The following is a 19,573-nucleotide window of genomic DNA, read 5'->3' on the forward strand; positions in this document are numbered from 1 at the left end:
CGTCTCAAAAAAAATAAAAATAAAATAGGATGTACTTTCCAAAGGGAATGCTGCTCTGAGATATTTTATGTTAACTTTGTCAGTGTGAACACCATTTTTGACTGTTTTTAGAAGCTATAATAAATATTTGATTACTTTCAAACTTTTAAGAAACTTAGGGCCCAAAATAAAAGCAACAAGTTTCTGAGCACCTGCCATGTTCTCAGTGCTGTATATGTGTTATGTCTTACTCTAGCATCACCCAGACAGGCATGTGTATTATTCCCTTTTTTTTCAGGGAGTCACAACCTCTCCAAGCCTACAAGAAATTTGCCCACTTTCTTGTAGGTGAAAGGTGACACTGAGCCATGAATATTAAAATTCAGATACAGTTGCCTGCAAAACATGTGTACTTCATACTACATCAAGCTGCCTTTTCTTTGTTTTGGAAATTTGTAGCATAGTACCATTTTAGAATATTGAACATTTTTAGTTGGTTTGGAGTTTTATGATTAAATATTTCTTTTGAACATATCACAGACTGAGTTTTAGATTTTAAGATAGTAGTCCTGTGTTACAAAGGATTCTTTTTTTTTTTCTTGTCATTCTTTCTCCCCCCTCAAAAAGAAAGATGTACTACAGTGTTGCCTCTGGTAACAGTGTCATGTGGTATGTGACAGTCTTAGTGGATTCCATAGCATTTTCTATGTATAAAATCTGTATATAATGATAGTCGGAGTATCCAATCTGGCTGCCTTTTTTTCTTGCCTAATAGTCCTTGATTAGAGCCATCAGTATAATGTTGAATAGAAGTGGCAAGAGCAGACATACATGTCTTATTCCTGATCTTAGGGGCAAAACATTCAGCCTTTCACCTTTAAGTTTGATGTTATCTGTGGGTTTTCATAGATGCCCTTTGTCAGGTTAAAGAAAAAACCCTTAATTAGACTTAGGAAAACCTCCTCTATTCTTAGTTTGTTTGGTTTTTGTAATGAAAAGGTGTTGGATTTTGTCAAATGCTTTTTCTACATCTGTTTAGGTGGTCATGTAGTTCTTTTATTAATTTAGCATATTGATTGATTTTCAGATGTTAAACCAATCTTGCATTTCTGGAATAAGCCCCATATCTAGTTTTGTTTTGTTTTATTTTTAATTGCAAGACCTTCTGATAGATGATTGTTGCTGTTTATTACTATTAAAGACTTCTTTTAAAATTGATGTTTTAGCCGGGTGCGGTGGCTCACGCCTGTAATCCCAGCACTTTGGGAGGCTGAGGTGGGTGGATCATGAGGTCAGGAGATCGAGACCGTCCTGACTAACACAGTGAAACCCCATCTCTACTAAAAATACAAAAAAAATTAGCCGGGTGTGGTGGCGAGCGCCTGTAGTCCCAGCTACTCGGGAGGCTGAAGCAGGAGAATGGCATGAACCCAGTAGGCAGAGCTTGGAGTGAGCCGAGATCAAGCCACTGCACTCCAGCCTGGGTGACAGAGCAAGACTCTGTCTAAATAAATAAATTAATTAAATTAAAAAATAAATAAAATTGATGTTTTAGGCTAGGTGTGGTGGCTCACGCCTGTAATCCCAGCACTTTGGGAGGCCAAAGTAGGTGGATCACCTGAGGTCAGGAGTTCGAGACCAGCCTGGCCAACATGGTGAAACCCCATCTCTACTAAAAATACAAAAATTAGCCGGGCATAGTGGCGCACACCTGTAATCCCAGCAACTCGGGAGGCTGAGGCAGGAGAATCGCTTGAACCCACGTGGCAAAGGTTGCTGTGAGCTGAGATCACACCACTGTACTCCAGCCTGGGCGACAGAGCAAGACTGTGTCTCAATTAAAAAAAAATTGATATTTTTATCAGGTATTAACTCTGAAAATACAAAAATTAGCCAGGCGTGATGGCCCACGCCTGTAATCCTAGCTACTCGGGAGGCTGAGGCACGAGAATCGCCTGAACCTAGGAGGTGGAGGTTGCAGTGAGCTGAGATTGTGACACTGCACTCCAGTCTGGTGACAGAGCGAGACTCTCTCAAAAAAAAAAAAGGAAAAGCCGAGGGAGAGAAACCTTCCCATTTAGTCTGTGGCATGTGTCTTCATGAATTGCTTAAGCTCTCAAATGTTCTTTCAGTAATTTAAACTCTTCTGCTGGTTTTCCTGGGAAGGGTGCTGTATAATCACATATTAATGAGTCTTTATGTGATAACCTTGAACAGGCACGTGGAGGAGTTCAGCCCCAGAGCTGTCTACACCAGTGGTAAAGCGTCCAGTGCTGCTGGCTTAACAGCAGCTGTTGTGAGAGATGAAGAATCTCATGAGTTTGTCATTGAGGCTGGAGCTTTGATGTTGGCTGATAATGTAAGAACATTTTACACTCTTCAGTATAAAGAAGTCAGAATACCCCTACCCTATCAGTAAAGGCCTATAAGTTACCATTAAAAAGATGTCCTTAAAAACAGCATTCTCAGCTGGGCACGGTGGCTCACACCTTTGTCCCAGTACTTTGGGAGGCCAAGGTGGGTGGATCACCTGAGGTCAGGAGTTCGAGACCAGCCTGGCCAACATGGCGAAAACCCATCTTCTCTACTAAAAATACAAAAATTAGCCTGGCATGGTGGCGGGTGCCTGTGGTCCCAGCTACTCAAGAGGCTGAGGTGGGAGGATCACTGAGCCCAGGAGATGGAGGCTGCATTGAGCCAAGATTGTGCCACTGCACTCCAGCCTGGGCGACAGAGCGAGACTCTGTCTCAAAAAAACCAAAACAAAAAAAACCCAAAATTCTTTAGTAAATAATTCATAGTTTTCTTCATCTAGAATTTAAAATTGTGATAGTTGATCAGCATGTCCTGAGCACGTGTGTTTGCTGTGACTAGTTTAGATCGGTAGATGTGTATATAAGTTACAGGTATAAAATCAATCCTGAGTTGACACAAGGTTTTGATGTTGAGTACAAGTACAGTAAGTGTATATTTTTAGTTATGCTCTTAGTTTTAAGTCAATTGTATGGTTCTTTCTAGCTTTAGGATCTGTTGAATTATCTTCCTTAGAAAAGGGAGTTAAGAATCTTCACTTACCTATCTTCTACTTGTTTGGAGAATAGAAGAGTCCCTGTGGTAGCAGACTTTGTGAGTTTACTTGTAATTTTCCATCTGAAAGACTGTTCTTGTTTTTTGTGATGAAGTCTTGCTCTGTCGCCCAGGCTGGAGTGCAGTGGTGCAACTTTGGCTCACTGCAACCTCTGCCTCCCGGGTTCAAGCAATTCTCCTGCCTCAGCCTCCTGAGTATCTGGGATTACAGGTGCACGCCACCACACCTGGCTAATTTTTGTATTTTCAGTAGAGACGGGGTTTCACCATGTTGGCCAGGCTGGTCTCGAACTCTTGACCTCATGATCAGCCCACCTCAGCCTTCCAAAGTGCTGGGATTACAGGTGTGAGCCCCCACACCCGGCCGTTGTTGTTTTTTAAGAGACAGGGTCTCACTCTGTCACCTAACCTGGAGTACAGTGGCAATCATGGCTCACTGTAACCTCAAATGCCTGGCCTTAGTGAAGCGTTCTTCCTGCCTTGGCCTCCCAAAGTGCTGGGATTACAGGTGTGAGCCATGCATCTAGCTTGAAAGACAGCTTCTTAGGCTTGATTTGTTTGGTTACAGGGTGTGTGTTGTATTGATGAATTTGATAAGATGGACGTGCGGGATCAAGTTGCTATTCATGAAGCTATGGAACAGCAGACCATATCCATCACTAAAGCAGGAGTGAAGGTATGTGTTATCTACTTCTGTTCTGCTGCATCGTCCATAGCCTTGTTGATTAATGTAGTACTAGAGAAGTTCACCTGGATAAAATTCATTACTTCAGTGTGTAATGCTGTTCATTAAAATGGAAAATACAGCCCTGAGAATTATTTATTGAAACTATAAATGTTGTTTAGAGTACTGTGTAAATGTATTGCCATGATAATAGAGGAAAATGTCCATGAACAAAGCTTTTATTTTCTTTGATAAAGCATGCTCCAATTATAACAAAAATAACCAAAGATCAACAGATTGATTATATATGTATATATTTATTTATATTAACAGAGTATTTAAATGAAAATAAGTATGACAGTATAACCAACACTAGGGAGAATCTAAACTTTAAAAGCTACAGGTTCAAGTAGCTTTTAAGCAGTACACAATTGTAAATTGAAAAGACAACTCTTTCCCTGCAACTCCCAGCAACAGTAGATACTTAGAGGTATCTAATGGATAAAAAGGAATTTTAGGAGGAAGAAAATAAGGCATCTATTGAGTTTGTGCCCCTTTTAGGAATATTTTGTACATAAGCATAATACTGACAGTTTCATTCCTGCTGGTTTAACTTCATAATTTTATTTTGGCAATCTTTTACCAGCACATATTAGATCAACTTTGGTTTTTTATTTATTTCCCATATTCAATTGTGTATACCACAGCTTGATTCTTTAGACTCCTGTTGAGTGACATTTGGTTCATTTTCAGTGTTTTGTATTACAAACAAAATTGTAGTAAGCATCCTTGAACGCAACATCCTTTTATATTTGGCTATAAGAGAAATTTCTAACAAATTGATGTCTTCAACGGTGTGCACATCATACCACCAAAATCACATAGGAGTTCCTGTTTATGTGAAAAAGGGTATGTCATTATTTTGGTTTGCGTTTAGTTAATTATGGGTGAGATTGAACATGTTGTTATATATTTATTGGCTGATGTCTATTTAAATCTGTTAAGATTCTTTCTTTTGTGGTCAGGCTACTCTGAACGCCCGGACGTCCATTTTGGCAGCAGCAAACCCAATCAGTGGACACTATGACAGATCAAAATCATTGAAACAGAATATAAATTTGTCAGCTCCCATCATGTCCCGATTCGATCTCTTCTTTATCCTTGTGGATGAATGTAATGAGGTAACCCCATGAGCTTCCTTTTTTATTCCCAGTTGGAGTAATCGAGTGAGACAAGGCTGGAAGATACACTGCTCAACAGCTGGTGCATGTATGTGCACCAGCCTTTGATTTCCCTCAGGGTGGCACAGGATCGGACAAAGGGTTTAGTAAGCAACTCAAAATAAAGTCATTTGAATTGCCTCTTCCACTTAATTGTGTTAAAGAATTAAGTTTTCAGGTTTTGTTACTATTTATTTCTCAAAAGGAAACAAGTTACAGTTAACTTCCAACCACACTTTTTATTTTTTTAAACAGCCTCTCACTGGAGACTGGGCTGGAGTGCAGTGGCACAGTCTTGGCCTACTGCAACCTCCACTTCCAAGGTTCAAGCGATTCTTGAGTCTGAGCCTCCCAAGTAGCTGGGATTACAGGCATGTAACACCATGCGTGGCTAATTTTTATATTTTTAGTACAGACAGGATCTCACCATGTTGGTCAGGCTAGTCTTGAACTCCTGGCCTCCAGTGATGCACACCCACCTCAGCCTCCCAAAATGTTGGGACTATAGGTGTGAGCCACTGTACCTGGCCCCAACCACACTCTTAAGATTTTTATACAATTTTTTGTTTTGTTGATTGGGCTTTTATTTTTCAGTCACCTTTGAAAAAAACTGGGATGCCAAAGAAATTTCTTTTCTTCTTCTTTTTTTTAATCATGAGTCATTTATCTTCGTATTTTTTCCTATCAAGTTGCTGAATGTATTTTACCTTTTTTTCTCACTTTTAAGATTGAGTGAAAAAATGTAGATTTACTTGGATACTGATATGTTAGTTTAATTATTAGAGTTATGTGTACTTAAATATTTAATAATGCACTTCAGATGCCCACAGAACTATAAAATGACAGTTTGTAGGAACTAATATTTTAGGCTGTACTTTTTAAATCATTCAGCATTGAGGTTCTACATTTTATTGGGTACAGTGCACAGCTCTTTATTACAGTGGAACTTTAAATATTATCTAAATAAAAGTAGCCTTCCATTTTGTGAGTGTTTGGAGGGCTTGGATTTTTATTTATTTATTTTTTAAAGACAGAGTCTTACTCTGTCACCCAGGCAGTGCCACAATCATAGCTCACTGCAGCCTCAATCTCCTGGGTTCCAGTGATCCTCCTGCCTCAGCCTCCCAAGTAGCTGAGACTACAGCTGTGTACCACCATGCCTGGTTAATTTTTTCATCCTTTTGTAGCAACAGCAACAAGTTCAAGACCCGTGTTGGTCTTGAACTCTTGGCCTCAAACCACCTTACCACCTCAGCCTCCTGAATAGCTAAGATTGTAGGCCTGCACCATCACACCTGGTTTGGTTTGGTTTGGTTTGGTTCACTTTTTTTCCCTTCACAAGAGAGACATATTTAATCACCAGATAATTGAGTTGTCTGATTTTCATACATTTATGTTTGTTCATGATTCATTAAAGTAGCTTTAGTAGCAGATCAAGTTATAAACCTTTAAAAGATCAATATAAACCTTTAAAACATTCAAGATTTTTTTTAAACTGTTTTCTTTAGTTTTGTTTTGTTTTGTGACGGAGTCTCACTCTGTTGCCCAGACTGGACTGCAGTGGCACAATCTTGGCTCACTGCAACCTCCGCCTCCTAGGTTCAAGTGATTCTTCTGCCTCAGCCTCCTGAGTAGCTGGGATTATAGGCGTGTGCCACCACGCCCGGCTAATTTTGTGTATTTTTACTAGAGACAGGGTTTCACCATGTTGGCCAGGCTGGTCTCAAAACACCTGACCTCAGTTGATCCACCGACCTCAGCCTCCCAAAGTGTTGGGATTACAGGTGTGAGCCACCGCGCCCGGCTTGTTTTGTTTTTGAGACAGGGTCCCACTCTTTCCTGCAGTGGCGTGATCATGGCTCACTGCAGCCTCAGCCTCCTGGGCTAACACAATCCTCCCACCTCAGCCTCCCGAGTAGCTGGGACCACACATGTGCACCATTGTGTCTGGCTGACTTTTGAGTTTTTTGTAGAAACAGGATTTTGCCATGTTGCCCAGGCTGGCTGCAAACTCCTGAGCTCAACCAATCTGCCCACCTCAGCTTCCCAAAGTGTTGGGATTATAGGTATGTGCCACCATACCTGGCCAAAAAGCCTTTTCTTTTTCTCTTTTTTTTTTTTTTTTTGAGATGGAGTCTTGCTCTGTTACCCAGGCTGGAGTGCAGTGCTGCCATCTCACCTCACTGCAACCTCCGCCTCTCAGGTTCAAGTAATTCTCCTGCCTCAGCCTCCTGAGTAGCTGGGATCACAGGCGTGTGCCACCATGCCCGGCTAATTTTTGTATTTTTAGCAGAGACGGGGTTTCACTTTATTGGCCAGGCTGGTCTCAAACTCCTGACCTCAGGTGATCCCCTGTCTTGGCCTCCCAACGTGCTGAGGTTACAGGCGTGAGCCACCGGGCCCAGCCTGTTTTATTTTAGTTATTTATTTTGAGACAGGGTCTGGCTGTATTGCCCAGGCTGGAGTGCAGTGGCATGATCTCAGTTCACTGCAACCTCTGCCTCCTGGGCTCAAGCCAGCCTCCCACCTCAGCCTCCTGAGCAGCTGGAACTACAGGTGCAGGCCACCATGCCCAGCTAACTTTTGTATTTTTTGTAGAGACCGAGTTTTGCCGTGTTGCCTGGACTGGTCTTGAACTCCTGAGCTCAAGCTATCCACCAGCCTTGGCCTCTCAAAGTGCTAGGATTACAGGCATGAGCCACTGTGTTCCACCCAGACAACTTCTTAATTAGAAATAATTTCAAGCTTACAGAAAAGTTGCAAGAAATGGAATAGTGCATAGAACACCCATATACCCTTTACGTGATTCACATAATAACATTTTACCCTGTTTGCTTTATTGCTTACTGTCTGTATATATCTGCACACTTTTTTCCTGAACCATTTGAGAGCAAGTTGCATATTTTGGGGTCTTTTTTTTTTTTTTTTCCAGTATTCTGGGATGAATATCTTCAAAATTTAGTGGCTAAGAGCACAGTCTCTGAAGCTAGACTATTTAAATCCTGGCTCCACTACTTAACTGTGACCTTGGATAAATTACTTAACCTTTCTAGGCCTCAATTTGCCCATGTATAAAATGGGGATAATATCATTTACCTAATAAAATTTTTGTGAGGATTGCATAAGTTAATTATTCTAAGACCTGCCTAAGACAACAGTGTCTCATACACTGAGGGCCCTATAAATGTTAGTTCTGCTATTTTTGTTGTTTTGTTTTTGAGATAAGGCTTGCTCTGTTGCCCAGGCTGGAGTGCAGTGGTGCAATCATGGCTTCACTGCCCCTTCAACCTCCTGGGCTCAAGTGATCCTCCTGCCTCAGCCACCTGAGTAGCTGGGATTACACATGTGCACCACCATGCCCAGCTAGTTTTTTTGTAGAGACAGGGAGGGTCTCAGTTTGTCGCCCTGACCGGTCTCAAACTCTTGACCTCAAGCTCTTCTCTCACATCAGTCTCCCAAAGTGTGGGGATTACAAGTGTGAGCCACTGCACTTTACCCTACTATTGTTTTTAAAGCCAATCAATTCCTTCAGGTATAGTTTTAGAGTGGGGCAATGGTATACATTTAAACGTTTGATTTTAAATCCACCTGTTCCCAAACTTTCATCAGAAACTTGGTACCCATTAATACTTCTTTAAGTGGCATATTAGAGCTTGTTTTTGGCGATAAATCATTTCTTATTGCCTGGGATAGTCTGGAGAAGATATTGCTGTGACTATCAAAGTGATTTTTTTGTTTTGAATTAGGTTACAGATTATGCCATTGCCAGGCGCATAGTAGATTTGCATTCAAGAATTGAGGAATCAATTGATCGTGTCTATTCCCTCGATGATATCAGAAGATATCTTCTCTTTGCAAGACAGTTTAAACCCAAGGTAACCTACCCTTTTGTACTGGGATAAGGTATAATGGGTATATTAAAGTGGAATTTAAGTAAGTGTGTTATATGGAAATTAACTGAACCTGTCATCTACCTTAGTTCCTAAATTTTACAACTTTTTTTTTTTTTTTTTTTGTGGAACAGCAATTTGTTTTTTCAGAGAGGGCTGAGAAAGGGAACTTTAAAAAAAATTCTGAATAATTCCATTATTTGTTTAGTGGTAATAAAAAGATTTGTATGGGAGAAGAGTTTTGGATAACTGGATAATCTAGAACATTCTTTTATTTCAAACATTACTAAGAACGTTAAAATTGTTTATGTGCCTAAATCAATAGTTGACTCTTTCTTTGAAGGAAACATTGGATTCATCTAGGCCATTATGATAAATATAAATTACTGTTTTACAGTGATTGATGCATTGTATTGGACTAACTCTGTTCTGGACCCAGGATTCTTACCTGGACATAAACCCCCAAATGCTTGGCATTTTCCCAAAATAGGGTATGAAAAGGAAAAAAAATACTCATTCTGGTTGAGATTTTCACACTGTTGGCTAACTTGACTTCTGGAAGGTGTTACTAGGTATTGATCATTTATCATCTTCACTTGATTATTCATGAGATTGCGGTTGGCTCTCACTGTCCCAAAGAAATTTAATCATTTAAAACTAAGGATTATGGGTGATTCTTGTGTAAAAAAGAGCATCTGTTCTCCATTACTGCATACTGATATACTGATCCCTCTGTAACCTTGGCATGCTTCCTTAATATGCTGAATTCCTTGCTCTGAAAAGCTGAGGATCCTTTAGATATAAAGTTTATTGAAACAGCTTTTTTTTTCCCTGCAAAGAGTGTGAGTTAATTAATTGAGCCTCAAATACTGAGCATTAATTTATTTAATGAGCACTGACATCCTGAGGTGTAAAAGACATTACATCTTGTTCCATTGCTTCAGCTTGTTAAGCAGCTTTTAGAAATGGTCATTTGCTTAAATACTAAGCCTTTTTTCAGGTTCATAAAATTAGTAACATGGAATTCACAAGCCTCCTTAATATTAGTTTCTTTTGAAAGACATTACAATAGTAATTTATTGTCACTGGCTTCTCAAAGTTTCAACCCTCTCAGGTTCCCTAAATGTTTCCACCTGGAAGGCTCTTAAACTTAGGTTTACCGTAGCTCTCATCAAATAGAAATGTTTCGCTAACTTGAGTGATGATCTGAAACAGATTTCCAAAGAGTCAGAGGACTTCATTGTGGAGCAATATAAACATCTCCGCCAGAGAGATGGTTCTGGAGTGACCAAGTCTTCGTGGAGGATTACAGTACGACAGCTTGAGAGCATGATTCGTCTCTCTGAAGCTATGGCTCGGATGCACTGCTGTGATGAGGTATCAGAGTCACTTTGATATGATGAGAGCAGAGATAAACAGATTTGTTGCATGTTTTTAATCTTTGGTATGGGACATACTAGAATTCACTGCAAATACATTTTTATGTAACTGTTGAATGCTCATACGACCATGGAATTCTTCCCTTTAAAAAGCTTGGTAAGCATTTGAGTGTAGTTGTTAGACGGAGACGATCACGTCATAGGTTATAGAGTGCATAAAGACGTAAGTTACCATTTAATACCTTTCATTCAGGAAAAATGTACTTAGACCCCACAATGTACTAGTAGGCCTCTGCGCTGGCAATACAGATAAGATAATGTAGCCCCTGGCCTCAAAGGAACTCTCCTCCTTAGGTTGCATTTGTATAATGTTTGATTTTTAGATTGTTCTTTGAGCCCTGCATTCCACGAGGATAGGTCAGTGGGTATTAACGAGGTAAAAGGGGAGTAGTACGAAAGGGCATTCAAGCGTCCCATCTTCGCTTCAACCAAAGCAGCCCTGCTTTTTCCTAGTTTTATTAATAGGTTTGATGTGAGGTCGTCTTTGAAAAGGGGGTTTGGCTTTTTTTTACAGTGTGACTGAGGTATAATTTATAAAAAGGGAAATGTATGGCATGGTGAGTTTTTTCACATACATCCTTGTGAATACCCAGCTCAAGATCCAAAACATTTCCATAATTTCAGAAAGTTCCAAACCCCTGCCTCTTTTCAGTCTTAGCCCTCTTCCCCTGAAGTAACCACTGTTCCGACTTCAATCACTACTTTTATCCCACAGGTTAATTTTTTGGCTTTTTTCCACTAAATTTTCAAATTCTTTGATATGGTACTTTACTATTGACGAAGTACTTTCATACTAAGTTATTTAATATTCTTTGATTCACCTAATATTTAGGGAACACCTGTAGGGGACAAAAAATGAATGAGAGCCCCTGCCTTCCATTGCTGCTAATCTGGTGGGAACGAGACATGTATTTAATTAAGCATGTAAAAAATGAGAGAGAGTGGGTGATGAAATAATCTATATACTAAATCCCCATGACACACAGTTTACCTATGTAACAAACCTGCATGTGTACCCCCGAACCTAAAATATAAGTTGGAAAGAAAAAAAAAACGAGAGAGAGAATAGAGCATCACAAGCAGAGTGCTGAGATGAATTACTTTATTACCAAAGAAGGAGGAGGACTCAGGGAGGTGCCGACGTTTAAACCCAATCACTGAAGGGTGTGCAGAATTTGGATAGGCAAGATACCCTGGGACAAGGTCATTCTAAAACCATGCTAACATTTGTACTTTTTTTTTCCATTGTGATAGTTCCTGAAATGAGTTGCATAAAACTGGTACATGTCTTAGGGCAGTCTCTAATTGATTTTTATTTTGTTCTATTTTTAAAAATTAGTCTTCAAATAGCAGATTCACATGATATTAAAATATATGCACATAAATTATATACACAAATATATTTTCTGAATGAAATTTAGTATCTTTGCATATATTTAAGAGCTATTTCTGTCTCATATGTTCATAATCTTCATCCATTAAAAAAACTTTTGTTAGGCCTTTCTCACTCTAAGATTATAAAAAATTCTCCCATTATTTACCTAGCTAGTTTTCTAGTTGTTCCAAAACCATTTATTGAACAATCCATCTTTTTGACACTGGTTTGGCATGCCTTAATTATATATTCTTGTGTGTGTTAGGATCTCCTTTTGGACTTTCCATTCTGTTTCATTGAGTCTTATCAGCTCCTCTTACATTGGTACCATGATGTTTTAATCTATGGGGCTTTGTAGTTTAAATGTAGGGCCAGTTCCAGCGCATTATTCTCTATCAGCTGTTAGGAACTTAGAAATCAGCTTGCTCTGTTTTAAAGAAAAACCTGGTATTTTTTTTTATCAGTATAACATTCTATTTATATTAACTTGAAGAATTGAAAACATCTTTATGATTTTTCCTATTCAATAACGTATCACTTAGAATAGGTTAGGTTGTACTACTATAAAATCTCAGCTGCATAAAACAATTTTTTTTTGCTTGTGCTACACATCCATTAGGTCATCAAGGGACTCACCTTGTCAAGTTACTCAGAGATTCAGGCTGATATAAAGGTTTGATCTTGACATATGCTTTCATGATGACAGAAAGCAGGGAAGAGAAGGTGGTGAGCCATGTGCTTTCTCCCCCTTCTATCCAGAAATGACACATACTCACATTGCATTCGCCAGAGAAATTAACATGGCCACTCCTAAGTTCAAATGGATAGAGAAATGCCTTCCTACCAGGTGCCCAGAATTAGAAGAGCAAACATTTGTGAACAGTTCTGAGTACCACAAATACCGTTATCTTTCCACTTAAGTCTTCTGTTTCACTCAGTAGTGCTTTAAACTTTTCTTCATATGTTTTTCAGTGTTTCTTGTTGAATTTCTTGATATTTTATCATGTTTGTTCATACTGGGAGTAGCCTTTTTTTCCATTTCATTTTCTGGCTGGTTTCATTGCTGGTTGTTTTTTTCTTTTGTTTTGTTTTTGAGATGGAGTCTCACTCTGTCGCCCAGGCTGGAGTGCAGTGGCACAATCTCGGCTCAGTGCAACCTCTGCCTCCCAGGTTCAAGCGATTCTTCTGTCTCAGCCTCCTGAGTAGCTGGGATTACAGGCATGTGCCACCATGCCCAGCTAATTTTTTATATTTTTAGTAGAGATGGGGTTTCTCCATGTTGGTCAGGCTGGGCTCAAACTCCCAATCTCAGGTGATCCGCCTGCCTCTGCCTTCCAAAGTGCTGGGATTATAGACATGAGCCACCGTGCCCGGCCTAGTTCTTATGGGATGTATATGTCTTTGGATTCATATGATATGTATATATGTTTATATTTCTACAAGTACATACCTAGGAGTGGAATTGTTGGGTCATAGGTTAATGCATGTTTTTCTGCCAAACAGTTGTGTCAATTTCTGTTTTCACCGCTGTGAATGAGAGTTGTTCTACCTTCTTGACAACACTTGATATTGTCAGTCATTTTAGCCATTCTGGTGAATTTATAGTGCTATTTCTGTGTGTGTAAGAGAGAGAATGAGAGAGGGTGTTTGTGAGAAAACCAAAGCAACACTGTGAGAGTGTGTGTGTTTGTGAGAAAACCAAAATACATACTACTGTGATTTCATTGGGAGAAAATCTGTTTGGTATATCAAAAAAAGTAGCTTAATTACTTCATCATTATTGGTTTAGGTCCAACCTAAACATGTGAAGGAAGCTTTCCGGTTACTGAATAAATCAATCATCCGTGTGGAAACACCTGATGTCAATCTAGATCAAGAGGAAGAGATCCAGATGGAGGTAGATGAGGGTGCTGGTGGCATCAATGGTGAGATACTTGTTCATGTGACTGTTTTGGAGTTAGGGACCAAAACATTTTCTGAGATGTCATGTGGTAGAAGTACACCTGCTGTTGGCTAATAGTCTATGGTAGCAAAAAGGAAAAAGCAGATACTGAATTCTATTCACTGTTTACAAGTTAAAATGAAATTAAATAGTTGATATAAAATATATATACTTGGCTGGGCACGGTGGCTCTCGCCTATAATCCCAGCACTTTGGGAGGCTGAGATGGGTGGATCACAAGGTCAGGAGTTTGAGACCACCCTGGCCAATATGGTGAAACCCCTTCTCTACTAAAAATGCAAAAATTAGCCAGGCGTGGTGGCGGCTGCCTGTAGCCCCAGCTACCTGGGAGGCTGAGGCAGAAGAATCACTTGAACCCGGGAGGCGGAGGTTGCAGTGAGCTGAGATTGTGCCACTGCACTCCAGCCTGGGTGACAGAGCGAGACTCTGTCTCAAAAAATACATAGATATTTGAAAGACTAAAAGAAAAGGCACCAAAATGGTGATAATAGACATAAATCCCCTGGGTTTTACCCTTATTTGTATTGTTGTTTTGCTTCTGAATTGAAAACATTTTTTCAAGCACATCAGAACAGAAAAATACTAGAAATTTTATTTATTTTGAGATGGGGTCTCATTCTGTCACCCAGGCTTGAATGCCTTGGTACACTCATGGCACTGCAGCCTTAACTTCCTGGGCTCAAGCAGTCCTTCTCCCTATCCTCTCTAATAGCTGGGACATATGCCCACGCCACCACTCCTGGCTAATTTTTTGAGAATTTTTTCTAGAGACAGGATCTCGCCATATTGCCCAGACTGGTAGAATTTTTTATTTTGTATATAATACTGCAAGTGGACTTTCAGATTGTGAAATCTTTATATCTCTGATCCCTCACGTTCCTCCCAAGTTAGTTTTTGTCTTTACTAGTAGAGTTTATACATTTGCTTCTAATTTATTTGAAAATTCTTATATGCTATGTATAACTGTATGCATGTTTTTTTTGCTTGTTTTTTGTTTTTTGTTTTTTTTTATTTTTGAGACGGAGTTTTGCTTTTGTTGCCCAGGCTGGAGTACAATGGTGCAATCTCATCTCACTGCAACCTTTGCCTCCCGGGTTCAAGCAATTCTCCTGCCTCAGGCTTCCGAGTAGCTGGGATTACAGGCACCCACCACCACACCCAGCTAATTTTTGTATTTTTAGTATAGACAGGATTTCACCATGTTGGCCAGGCTGGTCTCAAACTCCTGACCTCAGGTGATGTGCCCCCCTTGGCCTCGCAAAGTGCTGGGATTACAGGCGTGAGCCACTGCACCTAGCCGGTTTATTTTGTTTTTCATTTTTATTTTTTGGCAGAGGAGATCATGTGGGAATGTATGCTTGTTTTAAAATTAGTATTAAGGCTGGATGTGGTGGCCCACACCTGTAATCCCAGCACTTGGGAGACCAAGACAGGAGGATCAGTTGAGTCCAGTAGTTCGAGACCAGCCTGGGCAGCATAGCAAGACCCTGTCTCTAAAACAAATAATAATAATAATTTTTAAAAGTGAAAAAAATCAGTATTAAATGTAAGTAGTGTATTTGTAAATGCTTGACAAGGGGATGTTAAGTGCACAAAAATAAGATTCAGGTGGTCAATTTTTCACTTAGGTCATGCTGACAGCCCTGCTCCTGTGAACGGGATCAATGGCTACAATGAAGACATAAATCAAGAGTCTGCTCCCAAAGCCTCCTTAAGGCTGGGCTTCTCTGAGTACTGCCGAATCTCTAACCTTATTGTGCTTCACCTCAGAAAGGTGGAAGAAGGTGAGGCTTACCTGGTACTGCTTACATGCTCAGTCACTTCTGTAAGCTCTGTTCACATAGGCCACTTGTGATTGCCAAACTTCGTGTTGTTCTGTCGGAAGAGAGGATAAGTTGTTAGATAAACTCACTTTAGCAAAGTAAATTTGTGGAGTATCAGCATACCTGCCAGCCTGAACATTTCTTCACAAGCTTATTGTCAGGCAAAGCTTTGTAGATCCTTCTTTTTAACATTCTGGGCCTATTTTAATAATTTTGGGACCTGATAACAAATGAAGCAGCACATACAAATGTTTTTACAAATGCAAAATTACTATTCCCTTACAATGGTCCTGTTTAAAACAGCTGGACCCCTAGGGTATATTTTAACAGTAATTAATTGAGCCTAGAAATCTATACTATCAAAAGGCCATTGCAGACTAGAAATGGAGTAAAATCCTCATCTAGTTATTGGTAAAGTGTGGCGTCTGGACACTAGTACGCTTCCTACCCTTAACTGCTTTACCATGCTATTCAAAGTTTTATCACCCTATAGTTAACTACAAAGCAGAAGGGAAAATGATGAATTCAAGATGTTGAACCTAAACTTCTACTTGATAGTTAAGCATCAGATAATTCTTGATTAAAAGCCCCAAGGATGGCTTGTGCTGGCTTTCTGGAATATTTTGTCATCACAGTATTTGCTCTGCTATGAAAGAAGAGAACAAGAGATTGTAGTTTCTGCCCTTGTTCCCCTGGGAACTTTAGACCAGTAGGAGAGAAGGCAACAAAGTGGCCACTAGGACGCCTCAGCTTTTGTCCTCATTCGCGTCTCACACAAAATGATTTGGGAACTCAAGGTGTTCTTGATTCATGTTATATGTCATTATTCTCTTTCTCCCTCATACAAGTAAGTTTTAAACATAGCAGAAGTTGAGTTTTATGATAGTTATGTTATCCAGGTCCAAACATTTCCTATGTGTTGAGGGTTCTACCAGGACTTTCTAAAAGTCTGGTAGACCTTGGACTTGTTAAAAGCAGCAGGCAGTTCACTTAGTAAGATGAACCTTGCTAAAATAAACAGGTAATTTTTCATTTTGAGTGAATACTCATGAATTTTACTTCTTAGTAAACTCCAGTTCCATAAAGCCTTCCCCTTTCTACAGAGGAAAAGTTGTTATATTTCAGAATTTTTGCTTGCTGTTGCTTCATTCCTAATTTATGCTTTTAGTTTCTGTTGGCAAGCATTCTCAGAGGTGGTGAAGCATAAGAAGATGAAGAAAAGACCTTCATACTTTGAAATCTTAATAGCTTTAAGAAACGTATTTCTTATAATCTATTTTATTAGGTTTCTCTCCTTATGGATAAAATAAGGCATGCTTTAATACAAGTGATATGACTTGTTATTTCAGGCTTACGCTAGAACATTGCGGACCTTATGTCACCAGATGTACTTTCGGACGGCTTGACATTTATCTAATCTGTACATTATCTCGTTGTATATGTGGCAGAGATTTACCCAAGGACTGACAGTACGAGTTGCTAGGGTAATTTGAATGTGTTTTTTTGTTGCAGAAGAGGACGAGTCAGCATTAAAGAGGAGCGAGCTTGTTAACTGGTACTTGAAGGAAATCGAATCAGAGATAGACTCTGAAGAAGAACTTATAAATAAAAAAAGAATCATAGAGAAAGTTATTCATCGACTCACACACTATGTAGGTGCAGAAGTGCGCGTGCTCTGGTATCAGGGAGGGAGGGAGTTCATGCCCTGTATCTGCAGGTTCACTAGTGAAATTTTTTTTGACCTTTGTTTGTTTTGAATCATTGGAGTGTAGTCAGAAGTATGAGTTGTAAAATAAGAGAATGAACAGCAGGTAAATGACTTATTTCCTCTGCTGAAACAAGCAGAATTTAGGTTAAATCTCAGAAGGTGGGATTGAGGTCTTACTAGTTAGGTGTTTTAAGCTTCTGTTTCCCATCCTCATATTTGCCCTTGGTCGTACTGCTGTCACCTACTTTCTATGTTTCATTTTCCTCACATTCTTAGTTCCCACCTTACCCAACCCAATAGTCAATCTTCCATCTTACTTGCTTGGCGAAACCCCAAACTTGGTTAAATATAACTTTTTTTTTTTTGTATCCTTATCTAAGCAGCTGAAAGTATCTGGAGAAAAGCATATAATTATGAGCCCAGTCTTATTTAAATCGATGACCAGAAATCTCAAGTGGACAGTTCTTACTGTCTCATCAACCTCATGACAGCACTGCCCAGTGCAATTCCTTTTCCCGGGTCAGTTCTTTGCCTCACTCTCTCACAGGCCCATCACATACCTTCTCTCCACTCCTGTCAGCTGGCCATTCTCAGTACTCAGCCTGTCCACAGTTTTGTCACAGTTGATCACTCCTACAAATACTGTCTTCCTCACTTGGTTCTGAGTCACTGTATCCTCCTGGGGCTTCTTTCTCACTGGTTATTCCCTCTTAGTCTCTTTCCCTGAATGGTTTTTTGTTTTTTTTGTTTTTGTTTTTGTTTTTGAGACAGAGTTTCGCTCTTGTTGCCCATGCTGGAGTGCAGTGGCACAGCTCACTGCAGCTTCCACCTCCTGGGTTCAAGCGATTCTCCTGTCTCAGCCTCCCAAGTAGGATTACAGGCGCCGGCCACCACGCCCGGCTAATTTTTTAATTTTTTTTTTTTTAGTAGAGATGGGGTTTTGCCATGTTGGCCAGGCTGATCTAGAACTCCTAACCTCAGGCGATACGCCCACTTTGGCCTCCCAAACTGCTGGGATTACAGGCGTGAGCCACCGTGCCTGGCCTGAATCTTTCTCTTCTTACTTTACTCTCAGATAGTTTACATTCATTACCTAAGTGATCTCATTTGGTTTTATGAATTTATCCATCTACTGATGACTTCCACATTTATGTCACCAGCTCTCACCACTCCTGTAAACTCCAGATGTATAGAGCTGGTTGCCTACTGATGAGCGTTTAACAGGCATCTCGTGCTTAATGTGTTCAAAAACAGAGTTGTTCTTCCCTGTTTGCAGTTGAGTTGTTCTTACTCAATTGCTATAGGCCAAATGCCTTGGAATTGCCTTTGACTCCTTGATTCCACTCTCCCCTCACAGCTCCTCTTCAGCAGCAAATCCTCTGACCCCCAGTTTCAGTGTGTGTATATTTTCTTTTCTCTTTTTACCGCCTTCACCAGCCCACCCAAGCCACCAGGCATGGACTGTTGCAGAAGCCTCATAAAATTGTCCTTTTTTTGTATTGGCTTCTTGCTCAGCAGCCAGATAAGTCTTTTTAAAATATAAATCAGATTATTTTACTACCCTCCCTTCCAGTGCTTCTCTCACATTAGAAGGAAATTCAGCCTCCTTGTCATGGCCTGCAGAACTATTATACAGTGTAACCCCTGTCCCCTCATTCACCTAATTTCACAGCAGTCTTCTCCGTACCCATTTCACCCCGGTGACACTGGCCTTGTTCCCTAGGCACACCAAATATGAGGGCCTTTGCACTCACCCTTTGTCCATTTCCCTAGATATCCTCCTCCTCTCTGATGTCTGCTCAAATGTTACCTCTTCAAAGAAACCTTTCTTGCTAGCCTGCCAAAATAGTAGCCTTCTGCTCTTGCTGTCACCCTGCCTTGTATTTCTTCATAATGTTTAACATGGCCCAGCAGTATATTCTTTATTTAAGTGGTTAGTTTGTCTCTCTTATGGAATATAAGCTCTGTGAGGGTAGAGACTTTGCCCCGGAGCTACAGTGGTACCTGGCACATAGCAGGATCAAATATATGTTGAATGGTTAAAATTTCCTATTATGTGGCAGAGATTTAACTGTCGTGCCAATTCACAGGGCTCACTATATAAATATTACAGAGGTCATGTATTGGGGTTGTGTCTTCTCAAAAACCGTTTTCCTGTGAAGGTAGATCAGTCTGTGATTATTGAGGGGTAGGGAGGTGTAAGAACAGCTACTCAGATCAGGGTCCAGAGTTGCTTTTCTAGTGGTGGGACATGTCTGTGTGCTCCTTGGGATCAGTGTAAAGTAAAACGACCCAGGCAAGGAATCTGCTTCAGGACTTTGGAACACACTGTGAAGCTAACTGATCTAAACTTGAATTACCTATTTATTTATGTATTTATTTATCTTTTGAGAGAGTCTTGCTGTTGCCCAGACTGGAGTGCAGT

General features: G+C 40.1%; 1 protein-coding gene across 2 annotated transcripts in view; it reads left to right on the forward strand.

Moving 5' to 3' along the window:
- MCM6 (minichromosome maintenance complex component 6) overlaps nt 1–19,573 on the forward strand; it is a 36,015-nt gene that overhangs the window by 14,819 nt on the left and 1,623 nt on the right. The window contains exons 9-16 of one of the 2 annotated variants that reach the window (XM_003822816.4): nt 2,197–2,338; nt 3,635–3,742; nt 4,756–4,911; nt 8,697–8,825; nt 10,056–10,217; nt 13,444–13,579; nt 15,246–15,401; nt 16,953–17,092. In XM_003822816.4, the coding sequence (XP_003822864.1) occupies nt 2,197–2,338; nt 3,635–3,742; nt 4,756–4,911; nt 8,697–8,825; nt 10,056–10,217; nt 13,444–13,579; nt 15,246–15,401; nt 16,953–17,092 (1,129 nt within the window). The remainder of the gene's footprint in view (nt 1–2,196; nt 2,339–3,634; nt 3,743–4,755; nt 4,912–8,696; nt 8,826–10,055; nt 10,218–13,443; nt 13,580–15,245; nt 15,402–16,952; nt 17,093–19,573) is intronic. The other variant, XM_034954069.3, reaches the window with a different exon arrangement.

This window comes from Pan paniscus, chromosome 13, assembly GCF_029289425.2.
Source record: "Pan paniscus chromosome 13, NHGRI_mPanPan1-v2.0_pri, whole genome shotgun sequence".
Taxonomy (NCBI): domain Eukaryota; kingdom Metazoa; phylum Chordata; class Mammalia; order Primates; family Hominidae; genus Pan; species Pan paniscus.